The sequence below is a fragment of the Scylla paramamosain genome, chromosome 17 (assembly GCF_035594125.1).
Source record: "Scylla paramamosain isolate STU-SP2022 chromosome 17, ASM3559412v1, whole genome shotgun sequence".
NCBI lineage: Eukaryota > Metazoa > Arthropoda > Malacostraca > Decapoda > Portunidae > Scylla > Scylla paramamosain.
Genome location: NC_087167.1, coordinates 4997720 through 5010000, shown reverse-complemented (window position 1 = coordinate 5010000; position 12281 = coordinate 4997720). Strand labels below are relative to the sequence as shown.

At 42.3% G+C, this 12281-nt stretch overlaps 1 protein-coding gene across 2 annotated transcripts in view; it reads right to left on the bottom strand.

Annotated features, from left to right (window-relative positions):
* LOC135108357 (alpha-actinin, sarcomeric-like) overlaps positions 1–9331 on the bottom strand; it is a 74116-nt gene extending 64785 nt beyond the window's left edge. Inside the window, exon 1 of one of the 2 annotated variants that reach the window (XM_064019269.1) lies at positions 9005–9331. In XM_064019269.1, the coding sequence (XP_063875339.1) occupies positions 9005–9103 (99 nt within the window). In that variant the 5' untranslated portion in view covers positions 9104–9331. The remainder of the gene's footprint in view (positions 1–9004) is intronic. The other variant, XM_064019268.1, reaches the window with a different exon arrangement.
* Between the last annotated feature and the right edge of the window lie 2950 nt (positions 9332–12281).

Genomic DNA, 12281 nt, shown 5'->3' with positions numbered 1-12281 from the left:
AGAGAGAGAGAGAGAGAGAGAGAGAGAGAGAGAGAGAGAGAGAGAGAGAGAGAGAGAGAGAGAGAGAATCTTTTAATGTTTAATAGAAGGATTTACTTTATTTACTTTTACAAATATACGTCCTGAGAGAGAGAGAGAGAGAGAGAGAGAGAGAGAGAGAGAGAGAGAGAGAGAGAGAGAGAGAGAGAGAGAGAGAGAGAGAGAGGAGAAAGGGAAAGAACGAAGGAAAATGGAAAAGAAAATGATGGAAAAATAAAGAAAATGAACAGGAGAGAGAGAGAGAGAGAGAGAGAGAGAGAGAGAGAGAGAGAGAGAGAGAGAGAGAGAGAGAGAGAGAGAGAGAGAGCGCAAGGGCCTACATCCCAGGTAATTTTAGCAGCCCAAGGTAGTCCTCTTGCCTCGCCCCCTCCACCTCCACCCCTCTCCCCATCTCTGCCCCCCCCATCGCCCACGCTGACATTCCTGTGCCAAATAGCCCCCCTTTTCTGCTTCTGGCCCCCACCCCACCCCTCTACCTACTACAACCACTACTACTACTACTATAATTTTTACTACTACCTACTAATACAACAATAGCTACTACTACTACTACTACTACTACTACTACTACTACTACTACTACTAATAATAATAATAATAATAATAATAACAAAGCTAATTAAAATAACAAAATTAAGTACAGGAAGAAGAAGAAGAAGAAGAAGAAGAAGAAGAAGAAGAAGAAGAAGAAGAAGAAGAAGAAGAACTGTGTTGACCCGAGCGAAGAAGAGGAAGAAAACGAAGAGGAAGAGAAGGAAGAGAGGATAAATGGAACCAAGTCAACAACAACAACAACAACAACAACAAAAACAACACTATCAACAACAATAATAATGATAACAAAACAGCATCAGCAACACACACACACACACACACACACACACACACACACACACACACACACACACACACATACACAACAAACATGTATTCTTTTCTTAATTACAGGTGTTAACATGTGACACAATATCTTGCAACACACACTCATTGTATTGTGACTGTCCCCTTCAAAGCATAGTGTGTGTGTGTGTGTGTGTGTGTGTGTGTGTGTGTGTGTGTGTGTGTGTGTGTGTGTGTGTGTGTGTGTGTGTGTGTGTGTGTGTGTGTGTGTGTGTGTGTGTGTTCAAAGGTGTAAAGGTAACATCCGGCCCAGAGAGAGAGAGAGAGAGAGAGAGAGAGAGAGAGAGAGAGAGAGAGAGAGAGAGAGAGAGAGAGAGAGAGAGAGAGAGAGAGAGAGAGAGAGAGAGAGAGAGAGAGGAGTTATTAAAGTTTATATTGATCAGCAGTTACCAAATTCTTCTTTTAAGAGAGTATATTTGATACCACCACCACCACCACCACCACCATCACTACCACCACCACACCAATACTTGTACCCTATTGCTCCACCACCACCACCACCACCACCACCGCAATGAAAAGGTCACCATACCATCACTTTTGCCTGCTTACTTCCCCCCTCCTAACACACACACACACACACACACACACACACACACACACACACACACAGGAGAAGCAAGACACCTGAGGAACTAATTAACTGGTTATACGTAGTCTCTCTCTCTCTCTCTCTCTCTCTCTCTCTCTCTCTCTCTCTCTCTCTCTCTCTCTCTCTCTCTCTCTCTCTTTCGTATCATTTAACTTATGTCCAACAATTTTTTTTTTTTGTAATTCTTGCGAAGTTTCCCTTTCGTATGGTTAAAGAAGATAATTGTTAATGTCACGCCTTTACATTAATACAAAGCTAACTTGACAAAAAAAAACGTGCAGAGAGCAGAATAATGTCAGGCTACCAATAATTCAGGTAGTTTCTGATAACCGAGTCAATCATAGGCCCATAAAAAAAGTGGCGAAGAAATGCACTGCCTACTTCAATTGTGACCTGTGTGTCTATTAGGCCTATCAGCCAAAAGAAAAAAAAATCTAATACTTCTAATACTCTAATACTAATACGGGGATGCTAAGACTGAAACAAACAAACAAACAAACAAACAAAAATCTAATACTTCTTTTGCATGTCAGGGAAGGTAAGACTAAGGGTAAACACACACACACACACACACAAAATAAATAAATAAATAAACAAATAAATAAAAATACTTCTTATGCATGTCAGGGAAGGGAAGACTAATTAAACACAAAATCATAAAGACCACAACAGGTAACTCGACTTCTGGCAACACCTGTACTTCTTAACACTCCTCCCACTTCCACCTGAGCAATGCCTACCTGCCTACCTAACCCATACAAATCATTATACCATCAACTTTTTTTTTTTTTAGTAAGTTTGGTCGTGAGAAAATTAATCCTGCAATGATCAGAGGCGCCTACTATTTGATTTTACTTACTAATGTGCTTGTTTTTTCTTACCTTTATTTAGCTTATTTATATATTCTGGTGCGGTGTGAGTGCAGGCAGCTCATGCAGTACTTAAGTGAGTCTTTTTAATGATCAAATAGTAAAAGCAAACAGTCTGACATAACTTAATCAACTTTTCATTTCTCAGCTTTCACAATATTCACATTTCGCTTTTATTTTCCCTTTAGTCTATATATAAAACCATCGCGTATCCGGCTGTTGAATAATTATGAGAGAGAGAGAGAGAGAGAGAGAGAGAGAGAGAGAGAGAGAGAGAGAGAGAGAGAGAGAGAGAGAGAGAGAGAGAGAGAGAGAGAGAGAGAATTGTACACACACCACTCTTTCCCTTTCCCCCTTCATATTAAACGCCCCGCTGCTCCTATCCCCTCCCCCTCCCCAAACTCCCCAAGGGTAGCCCTCCCCCTACTTCCACTCATTGGTCCCCCGCTGTGTATGGCGTGCTGTGCCCCTCCGCCCCCCTTCCCCACCATCGCCAGCCACGCCCCCACGCCCATCCCGGACCCTCCAGCAGTCCCTATACACACGCCACCACCACCACCACCACCACCATCTTCATCACTGTCTTATCATTCATAGTATATTAATAGTTCATAGTGGTATTCCTTTAAGGGTGTTTTCATGTTCCTTGTGACAGTTTAGCAAGGATTCTACACTGACCGTAAGCAATAAATAAATAAATAAATAAATAAATAAATAAATAAATAAATAAATAAGTAATAATAATAAACGTCTATGAAAACCCGTATAAACATCTCTGCACTGGTGATGAGAGAACAAAGCACTGAAGAATACACGGGTTTACTCTGGAAACTACGGGGGTTCTGAAGGGCGTTTTCTTGGTTCTTCTTGTAGTTTAGCGAGGCGTTGTCAGTAAGTAAGTAAGTAGGCGTTGTCCTAAGAAATCCCAATAATTATTTTTGTATCCTTTGAAAATAGTGCTGAGAGAAGTGTTAAAAGGAAACGGGGCTTTACTGGAAATTACTGCAGTTCTAATTGGTGTTTTCATGGTTCTAGTTGTAGTTTAACGAGTAAGACCTGTGAAAGCCCTTGTAACCTTTGAAAATAGTGGTGATGCGAGAACAAGGTGTTTACGAGTAGTTACGAGGCCTTACTGGAAATTACTGGAAATTACTGTGGTGTTTTCATGGTTCTAGTTGTAGTTAGTGTCAGAATGAAAGACCTATGAAATTCCCAGTAATTATCTCTATAGCCTTTGAAAATAGTGGTGATGAGAGAACAAGGACTTCAAGATGAGGAAGGTTGTCCTAAGGGATGGCCATCGTTGTCACCACCACCACCACCACCACCAGCACCACCTGCCCCTCCTCCCAGTTTCCGGAGGTTATCAGCCACACCTCCGGTCCTCGGACACACCTGTTCCAACGCTGCTCTCTCTCTCTCTCTCTCTCTCTCTCTCTCTCTCTCTCTCTCTCTCTCTCTCTCTCTACGTCTTTACTATCGTACACTTTCTTACATTATATTAGTGTGACGTCTCAAACCCTCATTTGGGTCAACAGGTCTGCTATAGCGCTCTCTCTCTCTCTCTCTCTCTCTCTCTCTCTCTCTCTCTCTCTCTCTCTCTCTCTCTCTCTCTCTCTCTCTCTCCCTCGCCGCCACGCCCCAAACACAATCAACAGGTCCCTGGTCCCTCTGTCTTCGTACAATCTTGCCCCGCAGTGCCCCGCCCCGTCCAAACCAAGACTAGAACCGTGGCGTGACCTTCCCCCCTTCTCCCTCCTCCCCCTCAGCCACCCACTGGAGCCCCCTTGAGGAGTCGTGAGGGCGGGGAGGGGCGGGGCGGGCCGGTGGGTGTGGGTACCGAAGGGGCCTCTCACGAATTCCTCCTCCTCCTCCTCCTCCTCCTCCTCCTCCTCCTCCTCCTCCTCCTCCTCCTCATCTACGCCTCCTTCATCACCAGCTACAAGACTTGAATATAAGGGATGCAATGCCACTAAAACAGCAACAACAACAATAACAACAACAGCAACATCAATAACAACAGCAACAATAACTAACAATGCACTGAAGCAAGAAGACAATGTAAGTACACTTAACACACTGTAGTTATTGACACACACACACACACACACACACAGGAAAAAACGTACACAATGACTCCTACTACACACACACACACACACACACACACACACACACACACACACACAAAGACGCAAAACATTCTGGTGTCACTTTGTCAGAGAGAGAGAGAGAGAGAGAGAGTGTCTACAAGTAGACAAGTGTCTACAATGTAAGCAAACGTGTTAGAGAGAGAGAGAGAGAGAGAGAGAGAGAGAGAGAGAGAGAGAGAGAGAGAGAGAGAGAGACGCCGTGACGTCACAAAGGCACCTCATAACCATCATTAAAGGTTCTCTCTCTCTCTCTCTCTCTCTCTCTCTCTCTCTCTCTCTCTCTCTCTCTCTCTCTCTCTCTCTCTCTCTCTCTAACACGTTTGCTTACATTGTAGACACTTGCTCGTTCCTGTCTTCTGTCTAAGTGGGGAAGAAAACTTCTAACTGTTCCTCCCCCTTGAGAGAGAGAGAGAGAGAGAGAGAGAGAGAGAGAGAGAGAGAGAGAGAGAGAGAGAGAGAGAGAGAGAGAGAAAGTAAAAGGGAGGGTTATGGGTATGTGGTTCAAGGTTTCCTCCACTGTCCCTCCAACCTCCCTCCAACACAAGCACTTTCCCTCCGTCACTGCCCCTCCTTTACCTCTCTTCCCTCCATCTCCTCTTTCTCCTCCTCCTGCTGTTTTCCGTCTTTCCTCCTTCCCTCTTTCCTTTCCTCGCCTCTATTTATTTTTCCTCCTTCTCTCTTTCCTTTCCTCGCCTCTATTTATTTTTCTGGGCATCTCTTGTGTCACTAAGATGAAATATAATCACCTTTGTATTCACAGTAAATAAATAATAACTTAATTAAAAACGTTGTGTAATTAAGTATATGATAGGTGTGGTGGTGGTAGTAGTAGTAGTAGTAGTAGTAGTAGCTGTAACTAATTTCACAATAGGACAAAAAAATTCTCTCTCTCTCTCTCTCTCTCTCTCTCTCTCTCTCTCTCTCTCTCTCTCTCTCTCTCTCTCTCTCTCTCTTCTATAGCTGACACGAAAACATGACGAAACTTCCTTTTCCTTCCTTTCCTTTCCTTTCCTTCCGTCACTTTTCACCACTTTCCTTCCTTCCTAACTTGCTTAACTTATCTCTTGACTAAACAGACGGGTTACATGACCGGAACTCTCTCTCTCTCTCTCTCTCTCTCTCTCTCTCTCTCTCTCTCTCTCTCTCTCTCTCTCTCTCTCTCAATACCATATATACTTTCCATGCTCCATATATAATCTTCCCCACTCAGTCAAATCATTTCGCAATCAGCCAATCAGTTAATCAGTCAGTCAGTCAACCATTGTTTCAACCAGTGAGTCTGCTTGTCATGCACCCGATCTATCATTCAATCACAACCAATCACAGTCAGTCAGTCAGTCAGTCAGTAAGACGTACAAGCAGTCATCAATCAGCCATCTAATCAGTCTTTCTCACACCCCATCAGTCAGGTATTCAGTCAAATCAGTCAGCCAGTCAGTGTTTCTCTCACATCCAGTCACTCAGTCAGTTAGATATTCAGTTAATTAACCAATATCACACGTCCAGTCTGGTCAGTCAATCTATAAGTCACAATCTCAGTCAGTAAGTCAGCCAATATAACATCTCACCACAGTTTCTCAACCTTACATAAACAGTCAGTCAGTCAGTCAGTCAGTGAGAGTCTTGCAGGAGGGTAATGAAGCTTGTCCCTCATTGGCTCATTACCCTCATGACGTCACTGTTATTGCTTCCTTCTCCAATGATATCACAGGACCCCACCAAGCGCTCTCTCTCGCTCTCTCTCTCTCTCAGGAAGGTTCAAGGTAGGGCGAAGGATGGAATGAAGGAAGGAAGGGGATAAGAAGACAAAGGAAGGAAGAAGAAAAAGACGATAAAGGAAGAAAAGGAAAAAGGAACGATAAAAAAATACATAACCTAATGAGAAATAAAAGATAAGCGAAAAGGAAATTAGGAAAATGAAGGGAAATGAGGGAATAGTGTGTGTGTGTGTGTGTGTGTGTGTGGGTGGGTATGAGGAGGGGTGAGGTGGGGGGTGCTTACCTCCAAGGTTACCTCCACCCACAAGTGTTCCCTCCCTCACACCTGTGCACGTGGGAGACAGGGAGGGAGGGGGAGAAGGAGGAGGAGGAGGAGGAAACTGGGAACCTCCAATTATTACCTAAATAACGTCCCTAGAGGAGGAGGAGGAGGAGGAGGAGGAGGAGGAGGAGGAGGAGGAGGAGGAGGAGGAGGAGGAGGAGGAGGAGGAGGAGGAGGAGGAGGAGAAAGAGGAAGAGGAAGAGGAGGAGGAGGAGGAGCAAACTGAGAACCAAACAATAACTAACTACCTAACCTCCCCAAACGACTTCCTTCTCTTTGCCTGTTTGCTTTTGTTTGTTTGTTTGTTAGGCTCAAGTAAGTTTAAGACCATCTACCTGTACACTCTTGAATTTTACCTGTCCTTGTTACTCATACATTGATTCATCTATGTTGTTTTTCTCAAATATAAACAGTGGTGGTGATTGTGGTGGTGACAGAAGTTGAAAAGTCGCAAAATTGTTGTTTTTCCTATTATGATGCTAATATTGTCTATGTAACGATTCCATAAACTTCTTACTTGTAAATAGAATGTACAATGGTGATAATTTACACTTCTATTGTGAATATTGTGTTTTATTATCATTATTATATCATCACTATTATTATTATTATTATTATTATTATTATTATTATTATTACATTCAACAATAACAAAGACAATACTCACAATAAAGTATAAAATCTAACACCATGCAGAACAAAATTTCATGGATTATTATTATTATTATTATTATTATTATTATTATTATTATTATTATTATTAGTTACTATCACTATTCAAAATGCTCATAGCAAGATGGCGGCGTGCAAGCTTCGGCAAAGTGTAGTGGTATGGCGACTAGTGGTGGTGGTGGTGGTGGTGGGAATTTGGCACGCCTCAGCCCTAGGACGGCGGCACCACCACCACCACCACCACTAATGTTGCTGATGTTGACGATGATGCTTCTACTCCCTCCCTCTCTTCTATATATGGTTCCTCCTCCTCCACCACCACCACCACCATCACCATCATCATCAGCGTTCGTAATTTACACTACTGGTACTATTAATACTGTTACTATTATCACTATTGTTACTACTATTATATAACTATTACAGACATCAAAGGCGGCACTAATACTATTATTTCCATCACTTCAAGTTCTACAACAACAACAACGACGACAACAACAACAACAACAATAATAATAATAATAATAATAATAATAAAATCCACGTTGTGTCAGATATGAAGAAGAAGAAGAAGAAGAAGAAGAAGAAGAAGAAGAAGAAGAAGAAGAAGAAGACAGAAAAAGGTGATGAGAGGATGATGAAAATTGGCAACTGCACACACACACACACACACACACACACACACACACACACACACACACACACACACACACACAGGTATATGACAATAATATGAGAGAGAGAGAGAGAGAGAGAGAGAGAGAGAGAGAGAGAGAGAGAGAGAGAGAGAGAGAGAGAGAGAGAGAGAGAGAGAGAGAGAGAGAGAGAGAGGGAATTAAGCTGATAAATGAAGATATCACAAAAGACCCATTCACACACACACACACACACACACACACACACACACACACACACACACACACACACACACACAGCGAGAGAGAGAGAGAGAGAGAGAGAGAGAGAGAGAGAGAGAGAGAGAGAGAGAGAGAGAGAGAGAGAGAGAGAGAGAGAGAGAGAGAGAGTATAGCTTTAGGGTAGAGAATGTGGAGGGAAGGACAGGCAGGAGGAACATGAAGTGGAGAGAGAGAGAGAGAGAGAGAGAGAGAGAGAGAGAGAGAGAGAGAGAGAGAGAGAGAGAGAGAGAGAGAGAGAGAGAGAGAGAGGAGAATCACTGTGGTAGGAGGAAATTATAGAAGAGGGGAACGAAGACGCTGAGAGGAAAGGGAAGGAGTGAAGATGAGAGAGAGAGAGAGAGAGAGAGAGAGAGAGAGAGAGAGAGAGAGAGAGAGAGAGAGAGAGAGAGAGAGAGAGAAAGGAGAGAAAAAAGTGGTAGGTTGAAAAAAAGGAATGAAGGGGGAGAGAGAGAGAGAGAGAGAGAGAGAGAGAGAGAGAGAGAGAGAGAGAGAGAGAGAGAGAGAGAGAGAGATAAGAAGGCAGAGAAAGAAGGAAAGAAGAGGGTGATTGTACTACACAGAGATTACGATCATGTAGACTAGCTGTGTGTGTGTGTGTGTGTGTGTGTGTGTGTGTGTACGTATGCTATTTGAAGTACTTGTATGAAATTTGTGAACGTACTGAAATGGTTCGTGTAGTTAAGGCAGTACGGACATACATACATACAAACATACAGGAAGGTGTGTGGTGGAAATGTAGGGGGCTGTGTATGTAAGGGAGACGGCACGAGGGGTGGAGATGAACACACACACACACACACACACACACACACACACACACACCTTTTTCTGTTGCTTCTCCCAGGCGGGGTCGAGTAGCCCCTCCCTCTCCCACTCCTCCTCCTGCTCCATATACTCGTCTTGGTCGTTCTGGTACTCCATGGTGCACGGGTCGGGGAGGAACCACCACTATCGCTTTCTTTCTTTCTCGCTCTCTCTCTCAACGCTAGCAACACCACCACCACCCGGGAGCGGCGAGATCCACCCTGTCCAGGAGCTCGCGCGGCACAGCACTGACCTCGCCGCCCACCCCCTCACCCCCGCGTTGCCGCTACGCTCCGCCCAACATCTCGTACGGAGCTTTAACAGCATTCCTTTTTGTATGTCCGCTTTGTTTTCTTTGAGTGTTTTAGTCACTCACGAATCACTTTGTTTACTATAACCTCATTTTGCTGATGAGTGTGCCTCGCGAGGGCGTGGTTCAGGGGGAGGAGCTTAGTGGTGGTGGTGATGGTGGTGGTGGGTCCCTTGGGCTTTGAATACCGTTAAGTTTTTAAGATGTTACTCGCACAATGCCTCCCCCGAGTGATTGAAATAGTACTCTGGGGATATTTGATACTTTAAATATGTAAACAATTTTACTCATGGCGCTTTTCTGGTGAATCTTAAGAAACAGGAGTGATTTATGCAGGATATTAATTTTAAACCGTGCCAACGTCTTTAGCTTGGCGAGAGTATCGTACCGTACTATCTCCGTGAACTTTGAGAGCATGTGTTCTCTTCCTCATCTAGTTATCAATCCTTAACTGCAGTTTTATAATGTCATTGAAGAGAAGCAAACCACGACGCAAAACTGAATTTTCTTATCAGCAGCAGTCGATATATCGTATCGTACCGCCTCCCCTGCACCCGGCGATCGACACCACACATTCATGTATGCCAACAAACTCTAGAGACAAACAAATATTGTGATATATCCTATGATTATTTCTGCCTATGTAGAGAGTATATGGCATAGAGAAGCTCTTGACATTAGCCTTCCCATATTGTCCCTGTTGGAAGTTTAACCCCGGCGGCGCCTGCCCCAGACACCTTATAAGGCAAGTTGGCCGAGGGACAAACTCCCGCCCGGTACTGCTTGATGCTGCTGCCTCCACCCAGCTGCCGTACATGCGTTAAAATAGAATAATATCATGAATGTGAGTGTTGATAATGGATGAAGGAGGAAGTTAGAAATGTTAGACACTTTGGTAGCAGAAAAAGTTAAGTAAATGACTGCATTATGTCCCTAGAATAATATTATGATGCCTGCTTTTATTTTTAGCAGCAGTATTCCGATGAGTTAATACATCCCGTCATCCTCTATGCGCCCACTTAAGCAACATCCTGACGGTGTATTGAAATGGATATTGCGTCAGATATATAGGAGGATACTAAATAAGCATCTGGCAACTTGACCAAGCATACATTTCCAAGACAAATAATCATACGCATTTTCACGCCCGCGACGATATGTATTCGATGCACTTTCTGCCTCACGCTGTCCAAAATTGGAGATAAATCCATCAGTTGTACGAAAATATCGATTGTTCCCCCTTCTCCCGAAATAAAGACAGGGAAGCCATGCATGCCAGACGTACGAAGCCGGACCTCTTCTATCCTTTTCAGCGTCCCCTTATCATGTGCGATATCATTAACAGATCAAGGAAAGTAACGATTTTTTTTTTCGGGTCTCTCGTTCCCTCTCCCTTTCTCCCTCTCTTTTTTTTTCTACGTCAGCCACGAAAGCTTAGAATGACGTGCTGACAGAATAAAGAAGATAAAATTTTTGCCCGATGCATGACAAACACACACACAGAGAGAGAGAGAGAGAGAGAGAGAGAGAGAGAGAGAGAGAGAGAGAGAGAGAGAGAGAGAGAGAGAGAGAGAGAGAGAGAGAGAGAGAGAGAGAGAGAGAGAGACATTCGTTACTACTACTATGTAGGTCTTGTTTTCATTTTTCATCCAACAGACCTAACCCCGCCCACTCTGGTTGGCTTGGCCCTTCAGTGGGTCTGTGAGTGTGTGTGTGTGTGTGCGTGTTTGAGTAACTGGACACCCCATCCCACCCACTCAAATCGCTAGCTTATACTTGCGAAATAACATGAAGTCTATTATTAGGGACAGGATGAGTGAGCGGAGATGATGGAATGTTAAAGTCCTCCCAATATAAAAGGAAGAAAACGTTAACTTCCACTAGAAACGTTCATGACACTCTTGTTTTTACTTCCCTCTGGAACGTTTGTCTCTTCGAATCATTTCTTTCCAGTTTCATTCTCCCTTAAAAAAAAAAAATAAAATAAAAAAAAAAAAAAAAAAAAAAAATATATATATATATATATATATATATATATATATATATATATATATATATATATATATATATATATATATATATATATATATATATATATATATATATATATATATATACTTGTCTTTAAGCGTTGGTCTCCGTTCAAGGAAAAGAAAGACAGAAAAAAATGAATGAAGGAAGAAAGAAAAGAAAGATATACATACATACATACATACATACATACAATAGAAGGAAAAAAAGAAGGAAGGAAAAGTAATAAAGAATGAAAAATCAATAAATGAAAGGTTAGATTAACAAAAGAAAGGAAGAAAAGTAGGACAATAAAGAAAGAATGAAAGGTAAAAAGAGATGAAAGGAAAGAATGAAGGAAAAATGGAAGAAAAGAACAATAAAGACAAAAATAGGAAAGAAGAAAAGAGCAGGCAAATAAGCAAGCAAGAAAGAAAGAAAGAAAAGAAAGAAAGAAAAGAAAGAGAAAAAAATAGAACACGCAGAAATAATGAAAACAAAATCAATAATAAAAAAATATATATATAATCGATCTGTTTACATACAAAACTGAGATATCTCTTAAGGATATCCAAAACATGACTTGCCCCATTGTAGGAAGAGAATGGAGAGGACAAGGAAGGTTTTCAGTCCTCGCCCTCGTTTCCTTCCAATCTCCTTCTACGAGAACCAAGGAATAAGACGGTCACTGGAATAAGAATGAAAAGAAATAAAGTAAGAGGAGGAGGAGGAGGAGGAGGAGAACAACAACAACAACAACAACAACAACAACAACAAAGTTAAATTATATTATTAAAAAAAGTTTCTTGTGTGGCGCAGCAAATAAGAAAAAAAGATAAAAGAAATAGAGAAAGAAGAAGAAGAAGAAGAAGAAAAAAAAAAAAAAGGAGGAAGAAGAAGTTGTACAAAAAGACACCCACGTGATAGTTTAAATCTCAACGCATCACCTGCTTCCCTCGTGTCCTCATCTGCTCA